A 22,500-nucleotide genomic window follows, 5' to 3' on the forward strand; every position below is an offset into this window, starting at 1 on the left:
TCCCTCCCTCCCTCCTTTCCTCCAGGGGCTGAAGACACCTTACGAAGAGGAGGTGAGTGACACTGTTTGTTTGTTAACCTTCGCAGGGTATCACGTGGCCTGTGGTGGTGGTGGTGGTAGTAGTAGTAGTAGTAGTAGTAGTGGTAGTAGTAGTGCTGGTGATAGGAGTAGTAATGGTAGTAGTAGTAGTAGTAGTAATGGACATGTAGTAGTAGTAGTAGTAGTAGTAGTAGTAGTAATAGAAGAAGAAGAAGAAGAAGAAGACTAAGGAGAAGAGGGGAGAAAAAAGAAGAAGAGGAAGAAAATAAATAGTAATAATAGTAGTAGTAGCATAATAATAGTAGCTAGTAATCTGGGATAGGTCAAGTGGGGTCAATCCTTCTCTCCCTCCCTCCATAACCTGATCTCCCTCCCAATTCCCTCGAGACTTTCCTCATAGATGGATGTTTATATGCCAGAGTGCCTGTCATACCCACCCCCCCTTTGGCACCCCCTTAAATGGCACTACCCCCCCTACCCCATAGCTGGCACTCTCTACCCCCCTGGCACCCCCCTTTGCTGGCACTCCCTCCTTAGATTAGCACTCCCCTTTGGCACTACCCCTTAAATGGCACTCCACCCCTTGGCTTGGCACTCCCCCCTTCCCTGGTAACACTGATAGATAGATAGATAGATAGATAGATAGATAGAGAGAGAGAGAGAGAGAGAGAGAGAGAGAGAGAGAGAGAGAGAGAGAGAGAGAGAGAGAGAGAGAGAGAGAGAGAGAGAGAGAGAGAGAGAGAGAGAGAGAGAGAGAGAGAGAGAGAGAGAGAGAGAGAAAGCAAATTAACTTAAGAAAACGGAAGAGGAAAAAAAAGGAGAGAGAGAGAGAGAGAGAGAGAGAGAGAGAGAGAGAGAGAGAGAGAGAGAGATAGAGAGAGAGAGAGAGAGAGAGAGAGAGAGTAAATTAAGCTAAATAACACGGAAGAGGAAGAGAAAAGACAAAGTTAAAAGCAAGGAAGAGGAAGAAGAAGAAGAAGAGGAAGAAGAAGATAAGGAAGGAAGGAAGGAAAGGGTAAAAGCTATGCCCTACTTTCTCTAATGGAGGAATTAAGAGAGAGAGAGAGAGAGAGAGAGAGAGAGAGAGAGAGAGAGAGAGAGAGAGAGAGAGAGAGAGAGAGAGAGAGAGAGAGAGAGAGAGAGAGAGAGAGAGAGAGAGAATATGTAAGATGTAAAAATAAAGAAAGAAAAAAGAAGAGAGAGAGAGAGAGAGAGAGAGAGAGAGAGAGAGAGAGAGAGAGAGAGAGAGAGAGAGAGAGAGAGAGAGAGAGAGAGAGAGAGAGAGAGAGAGAGAGAGAGATTGTGTGTACTTTAAATTTGTGTGCACGTGTGTGACCGATTTTGAAGTACACACACACACACACACACACACACAGAAACAGATGGCTTAATTAGGATAAAAATCTGAGAGAGAGAGAGAGAGAGAGAGAGAGAGAGAGAGAGAGAGAGAGAGAGAGAGAGAGAGAGAGAGAGAGAGAGAATGAAAAGTTAAAAAGAAAATAGAGAAAATCGGCAATGAAATGAGAAATGAGAGAGAGAGAGAGAGAGAGAGAGAGAGAGAGAGAGAGAGAGAGAGAGAGAGAGAGAGAGAGAGAGAGAGAGAGAGAGCAAACAGATGCCAAAGAAAGTCGAACATTGGGCAAGATTTTCCTCCCTCCAAGAAACAATATGGCGGAGTTTGCTTTCCTCTCCTCCTCCTCCTCCTCTTCTTCCTCCTCCTCCTCCTCTTTATTGTTGTAACCTCTGAGAAAAATAAACATACACCTACTTGACCACCGAGAGAGAGAGAGAGAGAGAGAGAGAGAGAGAGAGAGAGAGAGAGAGAGAGAGAGAGAGAGAGAGAGATAAAGGGGGGGGGTGGCGGTGAGAGAAAGAGATCGAAACTGAAGTGGAGATAAAGTGTGTGTGTGTGTGTGTGAGAGAGAGAGAGAGAGAGAGAGAGAGAGAGAGAGAGAGAGAGAGAGAGAGAGAGAGAGAGAGAGAGAGAGAGAGAGAGAGAAATTTACTAGACTCCGGCCCGTTTCATCAGTGTTGCCAACCGCAGTTCCTTACATTTTCCGCGGCTATTCGATGAAGCCAAATCCTTCAGTAAGTATAGGGAAATAATCCTCCTCCTCTTCTTGTGGGCGGCCAAAACTAAGACGTAACTCAAGAATCCTCCACAGCACCGCAGACTGCTGGGTGCTCCGCGGGGCCGTCCGGCAAACTCCGTAACTGTGTGGTCTTACTCGTATCTTAATTTCGTTCACCCCTCTCCACCGCCTCACCCATGCCCTAATAACCGCTCTATAGTATACCATTCGTGTTGTTCTGTGTGTGGTAGTATGTGTGTGTGGTTGTCCTGGTTCCTGGTTGTCTAAGGCTCCCATGTGCTGCCCGGCATGACCTCAACCGGGAAATTCTTGCGAAGTGTGTTGGTCCCAGCAGGTGACTGTCGGCCTTTTCGGTACGCCACACAGCCCTAACGCAGGCACTCTATTCTATGCCTTATGACACGGGTTAAGAAGAGCGAATATGCATCGTGTGTTCCGCCCTTCTGCCATCATCTCCCACAGGAGTTCCCGCCGCCGACGTCACCAAAGAAACATGTCAAACGCCCTCAGATAGCGTTTCCCTTCCTTGTATTGTCGTTCCCGGGGCGTTATTGTGAAGCTCCGAGTGTTTCTGTGTGTGTAAGATTGTGTTCTGAAGAGGAGGAGGCACAGAGGGCGCGCTATGGGTCTTACAAAGGGCAGATCATGACCATCTCCACGCAACTCGGGAAGACACGTCCAGCCTGGCGTCCTCCATCTCTTCATTCACGGCTTTATGATATGGGATATTAAGAGCGAAAATGTGTAGTGTGTTCCGCCCTTCTTCCATCACCTCGCGCACAAGTTCCCGCCGCTACGTCACACAAGACACGCTTATAACACAACAGATAGTATTTCCCCTAGTTAAACCGTTGTTCCTTAGGCGTTGTGGTGTGGCTCAGTCTTCCTGTGTATGTAAGAGGGTGTTCTGAATGGGAGGAGGGCGAGGAGGAGGGAGGAAGAGGGACAAAGGGGAAGATATGGGCTGAAGTAACTGAGCAGGGGCAGACAGCGACCCAAGGCGAGGCAAGTCCGGCAGTCACACGGCACACACACCCAGCCTGACACCGCCCTTACAAGCAATAATTATCGGCCTAATGATACGAGGGAATAAATGCGAATATTGATTGCATACATTATCGCCTATCCCTCCCTTCCTCCCTCTACCTCAAAACTTTCGTCTCTAACACACACACACACACACACACACACACACGGAACTGCATACATACACACACACACACACACACACACACACACACATACATACACGCACACATGTCTATACAGTGTTTGTTTACATAGACAGACAGACCGACAGACAGACGGGCAGATAATTAGCTTGGAAAGGTGAGAAAGGAAGTCTCTCTCTCTCTCTCTCTCTCTCTCTCTCTCAGTGTAAGGAAGCGTCAAACTTATCCTTTATATTATTTTTTTCAGACGAAGAGGAGGAGGAGGAAGAAGGAGGAAGAAGAAGGAGGAGGAGGAGGAGAGCAAACACTAGTACTACCAACCTTTAGAAGAGAGAGAGAGAGAGAGAGAGAGAGAGAGAGAGAGAGAGAGAGAGAGAGAGAGAGAGAGAGAGAGAGAGAGAGAGAGAGAGAGAGAGAGAGAGAGAGAATTTAAGATCACGTGACTATCTTTTGTTTTTGTGATATGAGCCACGTGTCAGAGAGAGAGAGAGAGAGAGAGAGAGAGAGAGAGAGAGAGAGAGAGAGAGAGAGAGAGAGAGAAAAAGAGAAAGAAAAGGTATTAGAAAGAAGATGAAAAGGAAGAAGAGGAGGAGGAGGAGGAGGAAGAGAGGGAAGAGAAAGGAAAGATCGTATAAGAAATTAGTAAGATTAGAAGGAGGAAGAGGATGAAGACGAAGAGGATGAGAAGGAGGAGGAGGAGGAGGAAGAGTAAGGAGAAGACGAGAAGCAAAAGAAGGAGGTGGAAGAAGAGAAGGAGGAGGAGGAGGAGGAGGAGGAGGAGTAAGATGAAGATGTTTGCAGGCCATTAGTGCGCCCTTTGTCCCGTCTTGTCCCGGGGCTGTAAAGACCTTTTGTAGGGCGACCTTCAAAGGACCATCTCGCCTTACTTACTGTCTGCACCAACCCCCTCATAACCCCCCCCCTCGGATCATTGACCTGACCTGACCTGACATTACCTAACCTGATATGACCTCGCCTAACCTTACCTAACTTAACCTTGCATGAGCTGACATTACCTAATCTGATAATCTAACCTGAATGACCTCCCCTAACATTACCTAACCGTACCTAACTTAACCTTGCCTGACCTAACATTACCTAACCTGATATGACCTCGCCTAACATTACCTAACCTTGCCTGACCTGACAATATAACCTGATATGACCTCCCCTAACATTACCTAACCGTACCTAACTTAACTTTGCCTGACCTGACATGACCTCGCCTAACATTACCTAACCTTGCCTGACCTGACAATATAACCTGATATGACCTCGCCTAACCTTACCTAATCTAACCTGACCTGACTTGACCTCATATAACACAACCTGACCTGCCCTCAACTAATATAACCTTGGTGCTCCAGAAACTATCCATCATTGACCTAATCTGACCTAACCTAAGCATAATATGACCTCAATCAGACCTTACCTAAACTAACCATGCTTATGACCTTAAATGATATAACCTTACCTCACTTATGACCTAACGTGACCATCCTAACACTCTCTCTCTCTCTCTCTCTCTCTCTCTCTCTCTCTAGGCCTCCAGTAGTTAATGAGACATAGGAACGCCATTACTCTATACCTCCTCCTCCTCCTCCTCCTCCTCCTCTTCTTCCTCGTCAATATCTTCCTCTCAATCTTTTTTTTCCTAGTTTCTCCTTCTCTTCCTCTTTCTTCTCTTCCTAGGTGAGAGAGAGAGAGAGAGAGAGAGAGAGAGAGAGAGAGAGAGAGAGAGAGAGAGAGAGCGTCCACTAATGCCCAGTCTGTGTCCACGCCAGTCTGTGTCTCCTCCTCCAAGACGTTGAGGAGGAGGAGGAGGAGGAGGAGGAGGAAGAGATGTAGCTGTTAGAAGAAAAGACATAAGAAGTAGAAGTAAAGGAAGAAGAAGAAGAAGAAGAAGAAGAAGAAGAGGAGGAGGGGGAGGAGGAGGAGCAGGTGAGGATAGAGGAGGACAAATTTCTCGTAATGGTTGACCGGCGAAGAAGAGGAGGAGGAGGAGAAGGAGGAGGAGGAGGAGGAGGAGGAGGAGGAGGATTTACATAGCCAGTCGTGAGGATAAGGCGAACATCACTCTTGAGGAGGAGGAGGAGGAGGAGGAGGAGGAGGAGGATAATAGAACAATGGAAGATGAGAGGGGATGGAGAGGAGGAGGAGGAGGAGGGAGGAAAATTGATAGGGAAAGGGAAAGAAAGGAGGAGGAGGAGGAGGGAAGATAAAGAAATGGAAGAGAGGAATAAGGAGAAAGGAAGGAGGGAAGGAAGTCTGAGGAAGAAGGGAAGAGGAGGAGGAGGAAAACGAGGAGAGAAGAGAGAGGAGGGTAAGATGGAGAGAAGAGGGGAGAGAGAGAGAAGGGAAGAGGAGGAGGAAAAATGGAGGGAAGAAGGGAGAAGAGAGAGGAGGGTAAGATGGAGAGAAGAGAGAGGAGGGTAAGATGGAGAGAAGAGGGGAGAGAGAGAGAGAGAAGGGAGGAGAGAAAAAGGGAGAGAAGGGAGGGTAAGTAGGGGAGAGTTGATGGGTTTGATAGGATGAAGGGAGGGAAGGGAAGGGAGGGTAAGGGAGGGTAAGGGAGGGCGGCAGAATGAATAGTTAAGCAGCACGGGATGAGGTTAGGTTCGGGCCAGTCAGTCAGTCAGTCGAACAGGTCTTGTGTGCCACCTGTCGCTGCCTTGTAACCTGCCAGAGGGGGGGAGGGTACAGGGAGCATGGGTGTGCCGGCGGTCAGGGAGGGACTGTATACCGGAGATGTTGATGCATAGTACAACGAATACGAATACACATAGTTTGCGGGAGGGTACAGGGAGCATGGTGTGCCGGTGGTCAGGGAGGGACTGTATACCGGAGTTGTTGATGTTCTAATACGAATAGTTCTCACAAAACAGGGGTACAGGGAGCATGGGTGTGCCGGCGGTCAGGGAGGGACTGTATACCGGAGATGTTGATGCATAGTACAACGAATACGAATACACATAAATGGTTTTGCTTCTAATACGAATAGTTCACATTGCAAAACAGAGCGGGGGGGAGGGGGTACAGGGAGCATGGGTGTGGCGGTGGTCAGGGAGGGACTGTATACCGGAGTTGTGTGTTACAAATCGGATACTTCAAAGTACAACGAATATACGAATACACATAAATGGTTTTGCTTCTAATACGAATAGTTCTCATTGCAAAACAGAGCGGGGAGGGGGTACGGGGAGCATGGATGTGCCGGTGGTCAGGGAGGGACTGTATACCGGAGTTGTGTATTACAAAACGGATACTTCAAAGTACAACGAATATACGAGTACACAGAAATGGTTTTGCTTCTAATACGAATACTTCTCACTGAAAACACCTTGACGTAAGAGAAGATGGCGCCACTATAAACACTTGCCTGCGCCAATACGGGCTGGGGCCGACTACCATCCAGGCCCCTCAAGCAAGCCTACTGGCGCTATGGGCGTAAAAAAAAATAAAAAAATGTGTGTGGCAGTGTTCCAAAGTCATGCATGGGTAACATGACCTAACCAACCTGTACCATACACGATGATTACACGCAGGGAACAGCCGCTATTATTTAGGATGATACATTTTGAAGTGTTTGTCACATTATTCGCGGTGAGTAGCGGGATTTTTTTCTACACTTTTTGTTGCCCTGCAGCCGTCCGTCTCCTTTGATGAAAACAAAAAAGACAAAAAAAAACGAAAACTTTCCCCTTGCATTCCACTACCACTGACAACACCTTCATTTCCATCAATAAGGATTCGAACACCAAAACGAATACACCCAAACACGGCATCCGAATGTGTTCCAAGTGGAGTGCGAGAGGGGGCGTGTTGGCTAGGTGGTGGCGGTGGTGGTGGTGACTCAATCTTGTAACTCCCCAATGAAAGAGTAAAATGCATGGCCGCCCTGGGGGAGAGGAAGACCCATGGGGGAACACACACACACACACACACACACACACACACACACACACACACACACACTGCACCTGCTACTACTACCTCTCTCCCTCCTCCTCCTCCTGCTCCCCTTTACAGCAGGTTCAGGAAAGGAAGGATTTTCAGGCAGGATCTCCGGTGTAAAAAAAAAAAAAAAAAAAAAAAAGGAAAAAAAAGAAAAAAGAAAAAAGCAGCGACGGAAAACTGTGTGTCGGAACTGTCCCGCCCTGAGGGAGGAGGAGGAGGAGGAGGAGGAGGAGGGGGAGGAAAGGGAGAGAGAGAGAGGAGGGAGGAAAATATTAGGGTGGAGATTCCCTTGAGTCCCTCCCTCTCTCCCTCTCCCTCTCCCTCTCCCTCTCTCTCTCTCTCTCTCTCCCCAGTGAAACCATTACCATATCCTTCCCCAGGGGAGTGTGGCCCCCTTGGGATGGAGGGCGGGGCTGGGGGGGAGGGGGAGGGGGAGAACTGCAGGAGAAGGGGGAAGGGGGGTTAGTCTGCCCCCCTCCGCCTCCCCCCTCCCCCCACCGTCCCCATCTGGTCTCAATAATTGGCTGAATATCGATTTATATTACGAGGAATAGGTGTGTGTGTGTGTGTGTGTGTGTGTGTGTGTGTGCAGTGATGTAGGTATGTGTGTATGACTCAAAGTGTATGGGGGGGAGGGGGGGATGATCTGTGTGTGTGTGTGTGTGTGTGTGTGTGTGTGTTCATAACCTGTACCGAACACGTCTCAGAATTAAGTCACCTCTCTCTCTCTCTCTCTCTCTCTCTCTCTCTCTCTCTCTCTCGAAAAATTAAAGAGAGCGAATTTAAAGCAATCAAATTTTGGTAAGAATATGCAGTCATTAGAGAGAGAGAGAGAGAGAGAGAGAGAGAGAGAGAGAGAGAGAGAGAGAGAGAGAGAGAGAGAGAGAGAGAGAGAGAGAGAGAGAGAGAGAGAGAGAGAGAGAGAGAGAGAGAGAGAGAGAGAGAGAGAGAGAGAGAGAGAGAGAGAGAGAGAGAGAGAGAGAGAGAGAGAGAGAGAGAGAGAGAGAGAGAGAGAGAGAGAGAGAGAGAGTGCTCTTTTTGGTGCTGGCTTACAGAGGACTAAAAGGCTCAACCACCACCACCACCATCACCACCAGCCTCCCCTTCTACACTAAGCCCCTCTAGTGAAAAGATATGACCTCCACCACCACCACCACCACCAATGTCAACACCATGATCACCAGTTAGCTATACACAGACATCACCACCACCACCACCACCAATGTCAACACCATGATCACCAGTTAGCTACACAGACATCACCACCACCACCAATGTCAACACCATGATCACCAGTTAGCTATACACAGACATCACCACCACCACCAATGTCAACACCATGATCACCAGTTAGCCACACAGACATCACCACCACCACCAATGTCAACACCATGATCACCAGTTAGCTATACACAGACGTCACCACCAACACCACCGGTAGCACCAGTCTATCGCTCTAATTATCAAGTATAGAATGGATATCAAGGTGTTTGTTATGCGGTACAGTTCTGGTCCCCTCTACTGAAGAATCCATATCAATGTTCAGTAGTTCAACAGCCATGTCCTATAGAAAGCCTTATAGAAACCTTGTTAATATATGTGTTAAGCAAACTTTGGTGATATAACAGTGAAGGAAGCCTTGGTAATTATGATGTACAGTTCTGGTCCCCTCTTCTGAATAATCTATATCAATGTTCAGTAGTTCAACAGCCATGTCCTATAGAAAGCCTTATAGAAACCTTGTTAATATATGTGTTAAGCAAACTTTGGTGATATAACAGTGAAGGAAGCCTTGGTAATTATGATGTACAGTTCTGGTCCCCTCTTCTGAACAATCTATATCAATGTTCAGTAGTTCAACAGTCATGTCCTATAGAAAGCCTTATAGAAACCTTGTTAATATATGTGTTAAGCAAACTTTGGTGATATAACAGTGAAGGAAGCCTTGGTAATTATGATGTACAGTTCTGGTCCCCTCTTCTGAATAATCTATATCAATGTTCAGTAGTTCAACAGCCATGTCCTATAGAAAGCCTTATAGAAACCTTGTTAATATATGTGTTAAGCAAACTTTGGTGATATAACAGTGAAGGAAGCCTTGGTAATTATGATGTACAGTTCTGGTCCCCTTTTCTGAACAATCTATATCAATGTTCAATAGCCATGTCCTATAGAAAGCCTTATAGAAACTTTGTTAATATATGTGTTAAGAAAGCCTCGGTAATATAACAGTGGAGGAAGCCTTGGTAATTATGATGTACAGTTCGGGTCCCCTTTTCTGAACAATCTATATCAATGTTCAGTAGTTCAATAGTCATGTCCTATAGAAGGCATTATAGAAACCTTGTTAATATATATGTTAAGAAAGCCTCGGTAATATAACAGTAGAGAAAGCCTTGGTAATTATGCGGAACAGTTCGGGTCCCCTCTGCTGAATAATCTACATCAATGTGCTAGAATCGGTACAGAGGAGGTTGAGGAAGATGATTCACGGGTTGAGAAACTTAGCATACGAGGACAGACTTTAAACTTGCTTCGGGTCCCCTCTGCTGAATAATCTACATCACTGTGTGCGAATCGGTACAGAGGAGGTTGAGTAAGGTGATTCACGGGTTGAGAAACTTGGCATACGAGGACAAACTTTAAACCTGCATTCTCTAGCAAGGCGGAGGGTGCGAGGAGACTTGATCGAGGTATATATATATATGGGTGAATATAAGGGGAATATTAATAAGGGTTTTAATAAGGGTGATATTGATAAGGTTCTGATGGTAAGAGAATAGACATAGGACACGTACAAATGAAAAAAATAAAAATAAAAAGACAAATATAGGAAACTAAAAATAAATGAAAGGAACAATGAAAATGAGCGAGAGAGAGAGAGAGAGAGAGAGAGAGAGAGAGAGAGAGAGAGGGGTATGTAGATGTTATGATGGCCGGGGTTCCCAGAGGTGTCGTTTTAGGCCGTTTCATCTACACTCTTGAGGAGCCGCGACCACTGCTGCCAACACGCCCCCCCCCCCCCACCTCTCTCTCTCTCTCTCTGGTTTCCTTCTCTTCTCATTCATTTTTTTTCATTTTTTCTTATTTTTTATTTTAATATATATCCTGATTCTGATTCTCTCTCTCTCTCTCTCTCTCTCTCCTCTTCCTTCCTGTATTTCTCTCCTCTCTTACCCTTTCCTCCCTTCCTCCGTCCGTCCGTCTCTCTCTCTCTCCCTTTTCTCTCCCATTACAACTCTTCCTCCTCTTAACTCCTCCATTTATCCATTAATACGGAGGTAAGGAGGGAGAGAAGGGAGAGAGGGAGGGAGAGAGAGATAGAGAGGGAGTGAGGGAGAGACAATTTAGGGTAGGGAGGTTACTGGTTCTCTCTCTCTCTCTCTCTCTCTCTCTCTCTCTCTCTCTCTCTCTCTCCTTTTGCTCTTTCTATATCTACTTTTCATTATATTCTCTCTCTCTCTCTCTCTCTCTCTCTCTCTCTCTCTCCCCTCGGTAATGTGTAACGAGGTAAGCTTAATGTCATTCAGCAGTTCTCTCTCTCTCTCTCTCTCCCATCATTTATTCCCTTCTCCATTCGCTCTATCTCTCAATGTGTTTTCCCTTTCCATTTATATAATTTTCTTGTCGTTTTTTTCTTCTTCCTCCCTCCGGTTAATTTCTTCCACTTCTCCACCAATCTATCCACTCATATTCTCTTTATTTATTCTATTTTCCATCCTTGTTATTCCTTTTTTAATTCCTCTTCGTATTCATATTTATTGCTTCACTAAGTTCGTCTTCTCTCTAGTAATTTTTTTCTTTTTCCATAATTTCCTGCGTTCCTTCCTTCCTTCCTTCTCTGTCTATCTACATGTTCCCTTTGTGTCTCCTCTCTTTCTTCTATTTCCGCCAGTCCTTTTTCTCTTCTTCCTTCCTCCATTTCTTCCTTCTCCTCTTCAACCAATTTCTTTCCTCCCTATTCCATCTCTCCATAGTAGTAGTAGTAGTAGTAGTAGTAGTAGTAGTGTTAGTATTAGTTGTAGTAGTAGTAGTAGTAGTAACAGTAGTAGTAGTAGTAGTAGTAGTAGTAGTAGTAGTAGTAGTAGTAGTAGTAGTAGTAGTAGCAGCAGTAGTATTAGTATTAGTAGTAGTAGCAGTATTAGTATTAGTTGTAGTAGTAGTAGTAGTAGTAGTAGTAGTAGTAGTAGTAGCAGCAGTAGTATTAGTAGTATTTGTAGTCGTAGTCGTAGTAGTAATAGTAGCAGTAGTAGTAGTAGTAGTAACAGTAGCAGTATTAGCAAGACAGTAGCACGCGTTTAATTAGGGTAATAGAGGCTGTCACTTATAATAGGATTGCGGGCTGGTCGCTCACACACCAGATAATTAATATTGCATGGACGGTAATGCTTTAATAGAGAGAGAGAGAGAGAGAGAGAGAGAGAGAGAGAGAGAGAGAGAGAGAGAGAGAGAGAGAGAGAGAGAGAGAGAGAGAGAGAGAGAGAGAGAGAGAGAGAGAGAGAGAGAGAGAGAGAGAGAGAGAGAGAGAGAGAGAGAGAGAGAGAGAGAGAGAGAGAGAGAGAGAGAGAGAGAGAGAGAGAGAGAGAGGAAAAGAATTAGAATCAACGCACAACCAATGACGAATACAGGATCAAGAAACCGGGAACAGAATCCAATCGCCTTTCAGTAGGATCCAACCCCGTCTAAGGGCCGCAAGGAGGATCAGAACAACTCCGAGGTAACTAAGGCTCGCGGACCGGCTGGCTACTGGATCTCCCTACAGAGGTTCGGATCCCACTAGTGATGCAGAGGAAGGTTTTGATCGCATATAAATGAGAGCTTTTTGAGGGAACTTGGGGAATTTGATAGATAGATAGTAAGATAGTAGCAGTAATAGATATAGATATAAATATAGTATAATGAGAGAGAGAGAGAGAGAGAGAGAGAGAGAGAGAGAGAGAGAGAGAGAGAGAGAGAGAGAGAGAGAGAGAGAGAGAGAGAGATCACAGCCACACAAAAAGCTAGAAAACAATCACACACACACACACACACACACACACGCACACACACACACACACATCTGCAAATTTCCCTAGAGTTTAAGATGTCTATAGTTTCTTCTCCTTATTGTCTACGAAGAGGAGGAGGAGTAGGAAGAGGAGGAGGAGGAAGATAAAGAAGGAAGGCTTCTATTGTGTTGTGGGTAGTAGTAGTAGTAATAATAATAATAATAATAATAATAATAATAATAATAATAATAATAATAATAATAAGAAGAAGAAGAAAAATAAGGAGGAAAAGAAGAGGAGGAGGAGGAGGAGGAGAAGGAAAAATAGTTGTAATGATGATGTTGATGATTAAAAAGCCCTCCTCCTCCTCCTACTCCTCCTCTTTTGATACCCAGCAGGTCTTCTTTCTATCTCCTCCTCCTCCTCCTCTTGTTCCTCATCCCTCCCTTCTTCCTTTCTTCTCCTTCTCTTGTTCTTCCTCCTCCTCCTCCTCTTCCAAAATTTGTGAAGGAGTCTCTAGAGAAATGCAAGAAAAATATTCCTCTATTCTCTCTCTCTCTCTCTCTCTCTCTCTCTCTCTCTCTCTCTCTCTCTCTAATATGTCTATTGTTTTTGTTCTCTCATTTAGAAGCACTTGAAAATATGTCTGCGAGAGAGAGAGAGAGAGAGAGAGGAGGAGACGGGGGAGGGAAATAAGAAAGGAGCCATTTCATTTCCACTTTCTCTCTCTCTCTCTCTCTCTCTCTCTCTCTCTCTCTCTCTCTCTCTAAGGTAAACAGACATAGACATAACAAGTTCGTAATTATATCTCCTTAAGTCTCTCTCTCTCTCTCTCTCTCTCTCTCTCTCTCGCAGTGGAACGCCAGCACTCTGCGACGGCGAGGTTGACGCGCGTGGTCATCCTCGCTTAGCCCCCACCCCCCCGCTGCAGTCAAGTCGACTGGTCGGCTGCTCGCCCGTGTACCGCTACGGGCTGCTTCTGGGCGCCTGCCCGGGGGGCCCGTGCCTCCGTCGCTGCTCGCCGGCTGTTACCCGTGGATGTGGCGGCGGCGGAGGCGTCCCTACACCCGCCGGGACTTGAATTACCCGCCCCCCCTTACAGGGCCGCCTTTGAGCAAAGGCCCTGTCCCCCTATTAAGGGGGAAACTCTTTACGAACATTTTTTCAATCCATTTCATTTTTCTTTCTTAATTTTTTCATTCTCTCTCTCTCTCTCTCTCTCTCTCTCTCTCTCTCTCTCTCTCTCTAGGTAAATCATTAACTAAGCTTCCAATGTACACACACACACACACACACACCTGTTGCAAGGCTTTCCTCCCCCACCCTCCTCTTCTTTCCTAAGGCAAGCATGGAGGAAAGTACTCTCCCTCTCTCTCTCTCTCTCTCTCTCTCTCTCTCTCTCTCTCTCTCTCCTACTTCTTCTTTCTTCTAAATGTAATTCTTGTTGTCTTCCTCCTCCTCCTCGTCTCTCTCTCTCTCTCTCTCTCTCTCTCTCTCTCTCTCTCTCTCTCTCTCTCTCTCTCTCTCTTACTTCTTTCTTCTAAGTGTAATTCTTGTTGTTCTTCCTCCTCTCTCTCTCTCTCTCTCTCTCTCTCTCTCTCTCTCTCTCTCTCTCTCTCACACACACACACACACACACACACACACACCCTTAATAAAACACCGGTACGGGTTCACTAAGACTGGAACGCGTACAGAACACGTGTGGTACTTGTATGACACGAGAGATGGGAGGAGGAGGAGTTGGAGGAGGAAGAGGAGAAGCGACATAGTTTACCGGCAAAGGGAACAGCAGTGAACAGGAGGAGGAGGAGGAGTGGGAGGAAGACGAGGAGGAGGAGGAGGAGGCCTTTAAACCCAGCGACGAAAGGGCAGATTGCGAGCAGACGGGAGGAGGAGGAGAAAGGAAGGAAAGAAGAAGGAGGAAGAGGAGAAAGGGGAAGAGGAGGAGGTGGCAGACGGGATGCGAGAGGGAGGAGGAGGAGGAGGAGGAGGAGGTGAGGGGTGGTTTAAAAGGAGGCACTGAGGCATGTAGTGGTGTTGAGGGGGCGGTGGTGGTGGTGGTGGTGATGCCAGCCGCCAACACCACATTTGTCTGATTAGAAGAAACGCCAACCGCTTAAATTTATTGTGTGTGTGTGTGTGTGTGTGTGTGTGTGTGTGTGTGTGTAGGCGAGCAATGATGATGATGATAGTCGGAAGAGAGAATAGGAGAGGGAGAAAAGAGGAGGAGGAGGAGGAGGAGGAGGAGGATTTCTGACCCGTGTTAGAAGACGTGGATTTTAATTTTGATTTTGATGATTTCTTTAATATAACTTTTTTTACATTTGATTTTCTAATTATCTGAAGACGAGCAATGATGATGATGATGATAGCTGGAGGAGAGAAGAGAAGGAGAGGAAGAAGAAGAGGAGGAGGAGGAGGAGGAGGAGGAGGATTTCTGACCCGTTTTTGAAGACGTGGATTTAAGGTTTGATTTTGATGGTCTCTTTAATGTAACTTTTTTCACGGCTGCTTTTCTAATTATCTGTGAAAATCCAACACTGAACTAACTCATTCCTAAAAAAACTAACCACAACTATTTTTTTTTTATAGCAAAGGAGGCGGTTCATGGGCAACATAAAGAGTGCAGAAAAAAAGCCCGCTACTCACCGCTCCCATAACAGACAAAAGGAAAGAGTGGAGAAAAGAGAGGTCAATTTAGGGTGGGTACTAACACTAATACCACGTAAAAAAAACTCCTAGCTATGCCCGAAAAACTAAGCACAGAACTCTACTAACACTAATGCCACGTTAAAAGATCACCTCTTCTTGCTATGCCCGAAACACTAAGCACAGAACTCTACTAACACTAATGCCACGTTAAAAGAATCACCTCTTCTTGCTATGCCCGAAAAACTAAGCACAGAACTCTACTACTACTGATGCCCGTCCCAGAAACACTATCAACATAACACATGCTAATACGAGGTTTAAATTATCTTGGGACAGTCAGGCCAAGATAGCCGCGCCTTGAAGCAATGCCCGGTGAAGGAGAGTCCAACAAAGGTACAGACGGAGGTATACACTAACACACCTCCAGGGCTCCCCACGCCTGCAGACCCGCTCCCCCCAACGGGTACTCACCTATCAATGATGACGGGGTCCGAGGGCGTCTCGTTCCTGTTCCCGCAGCTCTTCTTGTCACAGCAACGGCTAGAAGGAGAGGAAAATAAGACAGGGTTACTTATGCGGCACAGAGATATACTGATAGATAGATTGATAGATAAACAGATAGACTGAGAAAAAAAGAACGGAATGGGAGGAGAAAAAGATAGAATACGAAAGAAAGGAAGAATTGGAGAGAAAGAAGGGAGGGAGGGAGAGAAAGTTTTGAATAAGTGGAGAGAAATGAAGTAGGAAAGATGGGAAGGAAAGAGTAAGAATAGGAAAAAGCAAAAAAAGGAAGGAAAAGGAAAAAAATGAAGAGATGGACTGAACAGAGAGAGAGAGAGAGAGAGAGAGAGAGAGAGAGAGAGAGAGAGAGAGAGAGAGAGAGCGTGTGTGTATGGAAGTAGGGGAAGAAATTTAAGTCTATTAGTGGAACACAAAATTATAGAGTGTATCAATTAAGAAGAGGAAGGGAAGGGACACACCGCCGCCGCCGCCACCACCACCACCACTCAGGTAATATTACACATGTCCTCACCACCACATGTATCACCACCACGGGAGACATCGTTCACCACCACCACCACCACCACTCAGGTAATATCACACATGTCCTCACCACCACGTATATCACCACACGGGAGACATCGTTCACCACCACCACCACCACCACTCAGGTAATATCACACATGTCCTCACCACCACCACATATATCACCACCACGGGAGACATCGTTCACCACCACCACCACCACCACTCAGGTAATATTACACATCTCCTCACCACCACCACATATATCACCACCACGGGAGACATCGTTCACCACCACCACCACCAGCTAGGTTAAGTTCACGCTGTCATGCACTCTGAATTCACGAGTACCTGGCTTGACATGTTGACACTTGACACTGTATTGCAAGACATTTCGCCGCCCAAGAACACATATTTGATAAGGCTTTCATAGGAGTTGTAGGCATTTCCAGGAGTAGTTTTATGACCCTGGTGGTAGTGTGACCCTTCCTCTGTACCATGAACCTGAAGAAACACTCATTAGAACCCGACTGACCCCCTCTTTGACCTTTAGAAATAGCTGATGTGAGAAGCGAAGGTGTCTTACAATACCGACCTTACATCAGCAAAAGGTACTTGTATACTTGAATTCGAATGTGCCCTAAAGTACTCCTACTGTAGAGTTAAGCAACAAAACTATGAACCTGTATTTGTAATTGTATTCGTGACATCATAACGTAATCGTACTTGAGCGTCGAGCGAGTCCAAAAAGAAGAAAAAACTGAACACCAGCCACATGCCGCCGCCAACACCTCCGCACCACACACACATCATGCACTCCCGCCCGCACCACCTTCCCTTCCCTTCCCTTCGTCCCTCTACACGCACAATCGCATTAGGTCGCTCCACTATACATCAATGCAAGTCGCCGTGGCCGCTAATACGAAGGAGGTCTCCGCCGACCCATTGAACAAAGGATATTAGCAGGACCGCTTAATCCAATTCCGCTAAGGGCCAGACGACCCCCTTCAAAGGACCCCGTGGCTACCCTAAGCGGAGTTAACCCTTCAAGAGAGAGAGAGAGAGAGAGATGGAAAGGTGGAGAGGAAGGGGTGGAGAGGGAGGGAAGGGGTAGAGGAGGAGGGAAGGGAAGGGAAGAGGGTATATATAAAGAGAGAGAGAGAGAGAGAGAGAGAGAGAGAGAGAGAGAGAGAGAGAGAGAGAGAGGGTGGAGAGGGAGGGAAGGGGTAGAGGAGGAGGGAAGGGAAGGGAAGAGGGTATATATAAAGTGAGAGAGAGAGAGAGAGAGAGAGAGAGAGAGAGAGAGAGAGAGAGAGAGAGAGAGAGAGAGGTTGCTCATATGGTATTCAAATGGTATTGGATCATCCTTAAAAGGTTTCCAAGTGGTTTTAAAAGGAATTAAAGACCATTTAGAGGGTTTGTCTGTGTGTGTGTGTGTGTGTGTGTGTGTGTTGAATGTAATAGATTTCTGTAAGGTCTCTCTCTCTCTCTCTCTCTCTCTCTCTCTCTCTCTCTCTCTCTCCAATTCTTCAAGAGATTTTCCTCCCACTTTCCTTCCTTCTTCTTCCTCCCCACATGCGGTCTTCCTCCTCCTCCTCCTCCTCCTCCTCCTCCTGTGTTAGTGATTTATGGCTCAACAAAAAAGGAATTGAATTGGAAAAGTAGAACAGAGGGAAAGAAATGGAGGGAGGGAGGGAGGGAAGGGTGATGACAGATTGTGAGTGGTGGTGATTGTTGTGGTGGTGATAGTGGTGGTGGTAGTAGTAGTAGTAGTAGTAGTAGTAGTAGTAGTAGTGGTGGTAGTAGGAGTAGGAAGAGGAAATATAGTAGTAGTGGTAGTAGTAGTAGTAGTGGTAGCAGTAGTAGTAGTAGGGGGAGGAGGAGGAGGAGGGAGAAGAAGACACGAAAAAGAAGACGAAGAAGATGGAGAAGAAGAATTTAAAGAGAAGAAAAAGAAAACGAATCTCATAAAGAAACCACAACATCAAGAATAACATCACTGATAATAGCCGTAACAGTGCACAGGACATCGGTAACCTAACAAAATCTATACAAGCCTAAAACAACGCCGGAATAACCACATCTCGACAGCAGCAGTAGTAGATAGTGGTAGTAGTATCAGTAGTAGTAGTAGATATAATTATAATAGCATTAATAATAGCCGTCACAGTGCACAGGACATCGGTAACCTAACAAAAGCCATACAGGCCCACAAAACAAGGCGGGAATAGCCACATCTCGACAGTAGCAGTAGTAGGTAGTGGTAGTAGTAGTAGTAGCAATAATTATAATAGCAGTAATAATAGCCGTCATAATAGCCGTAACAGTGCACAGGACATCGGTAACCTAACAAAAGCCATACAAAGAAAGCCCCAAACAATGCCGGAATAACCACATCTCGACAGTAGCAGTAGTAGGTAGTGGTAGTAGTAGTAGTAGCAATAATTATAATAGCCGTAACAGTGCACAGGACATCGGTAACCTAACAAAAGCCATACAAAGAAAGCCCCAAACAATGCCGGGATAGCCACATCTCGACAAGCCCTTCGACCGATCAATTCCCTTCAAGCACACACAACACGGGTCTAATATTCTCCTCCCACAAGCAATGGAGAGAAGAGAAAGAGTGGAGAGAAAGAACAGTCCTGGAGGAAAAACTGTTGGAGGAAAGAAAGGGCTAATTGGAGAGAAAAGAGAGAGAGGGACAGAGAGGCATTGAGAGAGAAAGAGAGAGAGAATGGACAGCAATGATTATAATATGACAAGGAAAGTGATTAACAGAGAGAGAGAGAGAGAGAGAGAGAGAGAGAGAGATTACACCACCATTCACCACCGCGTCGCTAATCCTGCAAATCCTGAGGTCCTATAGGATTCAACACCACCACCACCACCACCACTATTACTACTACTACTATTTCTCCTGCTACTACTACTACTACTACTACTACTACTACTACCAGCCCCTAATCGCCATCTGATCCCCGCCTAATCATAATAATCATCTCATTGGATTCTAAGGACCAATTTCTGACTGACGACTGGATTGCATGTTTTGAACGGGGCCCCTTCCCTTCGCTGCCCTTCCCTTGCCTTCCCTTCTGTTCTATTCCCTTCAATTCTCTTCCTTTCCCTTCCCTTCTGTTCTATTCCCTTCCATTCTGTTCCTTTCCCTTCCCTTGCCTTGCCTTCTTCTTCCCTTCCATTCTCTTCCTTTCCCTTCCCTTCTGTTCCCTTCCATTCTGTTCCTTTCCCTTCCCTTGCCTTGCCTTCTTCTTCCCTTCCATTCTCTTCCTTTCCCTTCCCTTCTGTTCTATTCCCTTCCATTCTGTTCCTTTCCCTTCCCTTGCCTTGCCTTCTTTTTCCCTTCCATTCTCTTCCTTCCTTCTCTCCATTCTTATATCTGACCTTCCCTCCCCCCTTTTCTCTCCCATTCCTTTCCTTCCTTCCTTCTCTCCATTCTTATATCTGACCTTCCCTCCCTCCTTTTCTCTCCCATTCCTTTCCTTCCTTCCTTCCTTCTCTCCATTCTTATACCTGACCTTCCCTCCCTTCTTTTCTCTCCCATTCCTTTCCTTCCTTCCTTCCTTCTCTCCATTCTTATACCTGACCTTCCCTCCCTCCTTTTCTCTCCCATTCCTTTCCTTCCTTCCTTCCTTCTCTCCATTCTTATACCTGACCTTCCCACCCTCCTTTTCTCTCCCATTCCTTTCCTTCCTTCCTTCCTTCTCTCCATTCTTATACCTGACCTTCCTCCCCTCCCTCCTTTCTCATCCACTTACCTTCCCTCCCTCCCTCCCTCTCTCCCTCCCTCCCTCCGTGCATGACTTTCAGCAATCCATTAATCAGGGTGTAATTTAGCCCTTATGACCCTCTCGTATAGACGATTACCGAATACTGATTATAGGCCCTCCTCCTCCTCCTCCTCCTCCTCCATTTTTGGGAGGGAGAAGAGGGGAGGAACAGAGGGGAAAGGGAAAAGAAGAGGAAGGAAAGAGAAGAGATGGGAAGGAAAGGAAGGGAAAGGAAGGAAGGAAGAAGGAAAGGAAGGAAATGGAAATACAAGCGCTCTCTCTCTCTCTCTCTCTCTCTCTCTCTCTCTTTCACGCAGTACAAAGTGATTATCAGCAAAACGAATCTCTACTTGAAGAACACACACACACACACACACACACACACACACACACGTACACACACCAGTCAATAATGAGTAAGTGAGTCAACAGATGGTGTAAGAGAGGGAGAGAGAGGGAGGGAACGAGGGAGGAAGAGAGGGAGGGAGAGAGAGGGGAGAGGGAGAGAAGGGTGTGGTCTCCCTCTCTCTCTCCCTCCCCAGCATCTTTTACTGTATTATTTCGCCAAGAACATACAGGAATAATACGTGTACAGCCTCTCCCTTTATTCCTATGGGCCACAGGAATGGAGTGTTCTTATCGGTATTTGTATTTTAATTATTGGTATTTTTTTACAGGAAACAGTTCAAGGGCAAAAAAACAAATAAAAAAGGAAGCAATAATGAAAAAAAGCCCGCTACTCAAATCAAAGTAAGTCAAGGGATGTTTCAGAACTTGATATCATAAATGGCAGACGCTGTTCCCTACAAGTGCAGCCTGCCGGGGACGCGTTGTGGTCTCGTACAGCGGTGCCAAATTGTCGTACACACCGTATTGCATTTCCGTAGTTTCTGATTGATATCTATAGCAAAAGCAAACAAACAAACATCAATAAATAACAGCCTTAACGCTAACTTTTCTATTCCTTCGTTATTTGTGAAGGTACGAGAGTTTGAGGCTTACAAATGATAAATACACTGAGGTGAATACGACAGTCTGGCACGCTGGTCTTGTATGGCACAGGTTTAGCTCATGTCACTGGTGCAGGACCTTGGAACACTGCCATGCTCGGTTACGTCAAGGTGTTTTCCGTGAGAAGTATCATTTAATGTAGTCAGGATTAATTTCAAGATATATCTGTATTCGAATTAAAACCATTTCAGTGTGTTCAAATTTGTATTTTTATTCGTTGTAATCTGAAGTATTCGTATTGGAATATACTTGTCTGGTATTCCCTCCCTCCCTCCCTCCCTGGTGTTTCTTCCTCCCACTCTTTCCCTTCCTTTCTCCTCCCTCCATTTACCTATTACCTGTCTCCCTCCCTCCCTCCCTCCCTGGTGTTTATTCCTCCCACTCTTTCCTTTCCTTTCTCATCCCTCCCTGGTGTTTCTTCCTCCCACTCCTTCCCTTCCTTTCTCCTCCCTCCATTTACCTATTACCTATCCGTCCCTTTTACCTGTCTCCCTCCCTCCCTGGCCTTCTCCCTCCCTCCCTTCCTTCCCAGGCCCATTATAAACAACAACAGCAGAAGTGGTGGTGGTGGTGGTGGTGGTGGCGTCGTTTCCATCACTAATAATAATAAGAAAAAAAAGGAGCTTGCCGTCACACGCGAAGGCCAAACCAAGTCAAGGTTTATATGCCCCCCCCCCTCCCCCCCCCACACACACACTCCTACACCTGATCCTACGCTCCTTAATGGGATATCCTGTGACCCAGTGTAGTCCCCCATGGTAGGATCACACACACCCTCCCCCCCATGAGTATGCTGCGAGCGGCCTCAATTTTTTTTCTTCCTATGAGCTGCCCATAGATGTGGACGGCCCCAGCTGGATAGTAAAGCGGACGTATTGTATTTATAGTGGGTGCTGTGATGCATGACTCTACTAATGTTCCTCAATTCTTTCTCTCTATTTCCTGTTATTTTTGAGCCATTTTTGTTCTTTTTCTCCCCTGTTCTTTTTGTCTCCCGTGATACATGATTCTACTAATGTTCCTTAATTCTTTCTCTCTCTTTCCTGTTATTTTTGAGCCATTTTTGTTCTTTCCCTCCTCCTCTTCCCTTACTATTTTTCACTCATCTACGTTCTTTCTCTTCCCTATTCTTTTTTATTGTTCTTTTTCAATTCATTCTTATCCTCTGTGTTGAAGAGCCCGATGGTGAGCCTTTAACATCATAGGGAAGTGAATCTGACCTAACCAGTCCCTTCAATCAGGCCCTTGTCAGCACGTGTATGCCCGGGGCGAGGAGGAGGAAGCAGCAGGGCGTGTTGGTGTGTGGTAATACGAGTTTGTTATGATAATGCGTGTGGCGGCGGCGGTGGCGGTGGTGTCGGCGAGGGACTAATACCTTGTCCAAATAAAGCCTCAAGCGGCCCTCCAGTGTTTAGACTAATAACAGACCCCGACTAACAACCCTTAATAACCAAGACCGAGACCCAAGACCTGACCCTCCGAGACCTCCCCCCACCCTCTCCCTACTGCACCAACACCACGCAACCACTATCACCACTATCACCACCATTATTGATATCACCAGGCAAGAATTTTCATCATTTTTTTTCTCCAGCCTTTCTTTCGCTCCTTCCTCTTCTTTCCTCTTCCATTTTCCTTCCTTTCTTCACCACCATCTCCATCACCACCACCACCACCACTATCACCACCAGGCAAGAAATTTCATCACCTTTTCTTTCTCTTCTCTTTCCTTCTTTCCTTCTCCTCCTCTTCCATTTTCCTTCCTTTC

General features: G+C 46.1%; 1 protein-coding gene across 1 annotated transcript in view; it reads right to left on the bottom strand.

Annotated features, from left to right (window-relative positions):
- LOC126982063 (transcription factor collier-like) overlaps positions 1–22,500 on the bottom strand; it is a 70,249-nt gene that overhangs the window by 40,284 nt on the left and 7,465 nt on the right. The window contains exon 3 of the mRNA XM_050833783.1: positions 15,376–15,444. Coding sequence (XP_050689740.1) covers positions 15,376–15,444 — 69 coding nt within the window. The remainder of the gene's footprint in view (positions 1–15,375; positions 15,445–22,500) is intronic.

The sequence above is a fragment of the Eriocheir sinensis genome, chromosome 50, assembly GCF_024679095.1.
Source record: "Eriocheir sinensis breed Jianghai 21 chromosome 50, ASM2467909v1, whole genome shotgun sequence".
NCBI classification, from domain to species: domain Eukaryota; kingdom Metazoa; phylum Arthropoda; class Malacostraca; order Decapoda; family Varunidae; genus Eriocheir; species Eriocheir sinensis.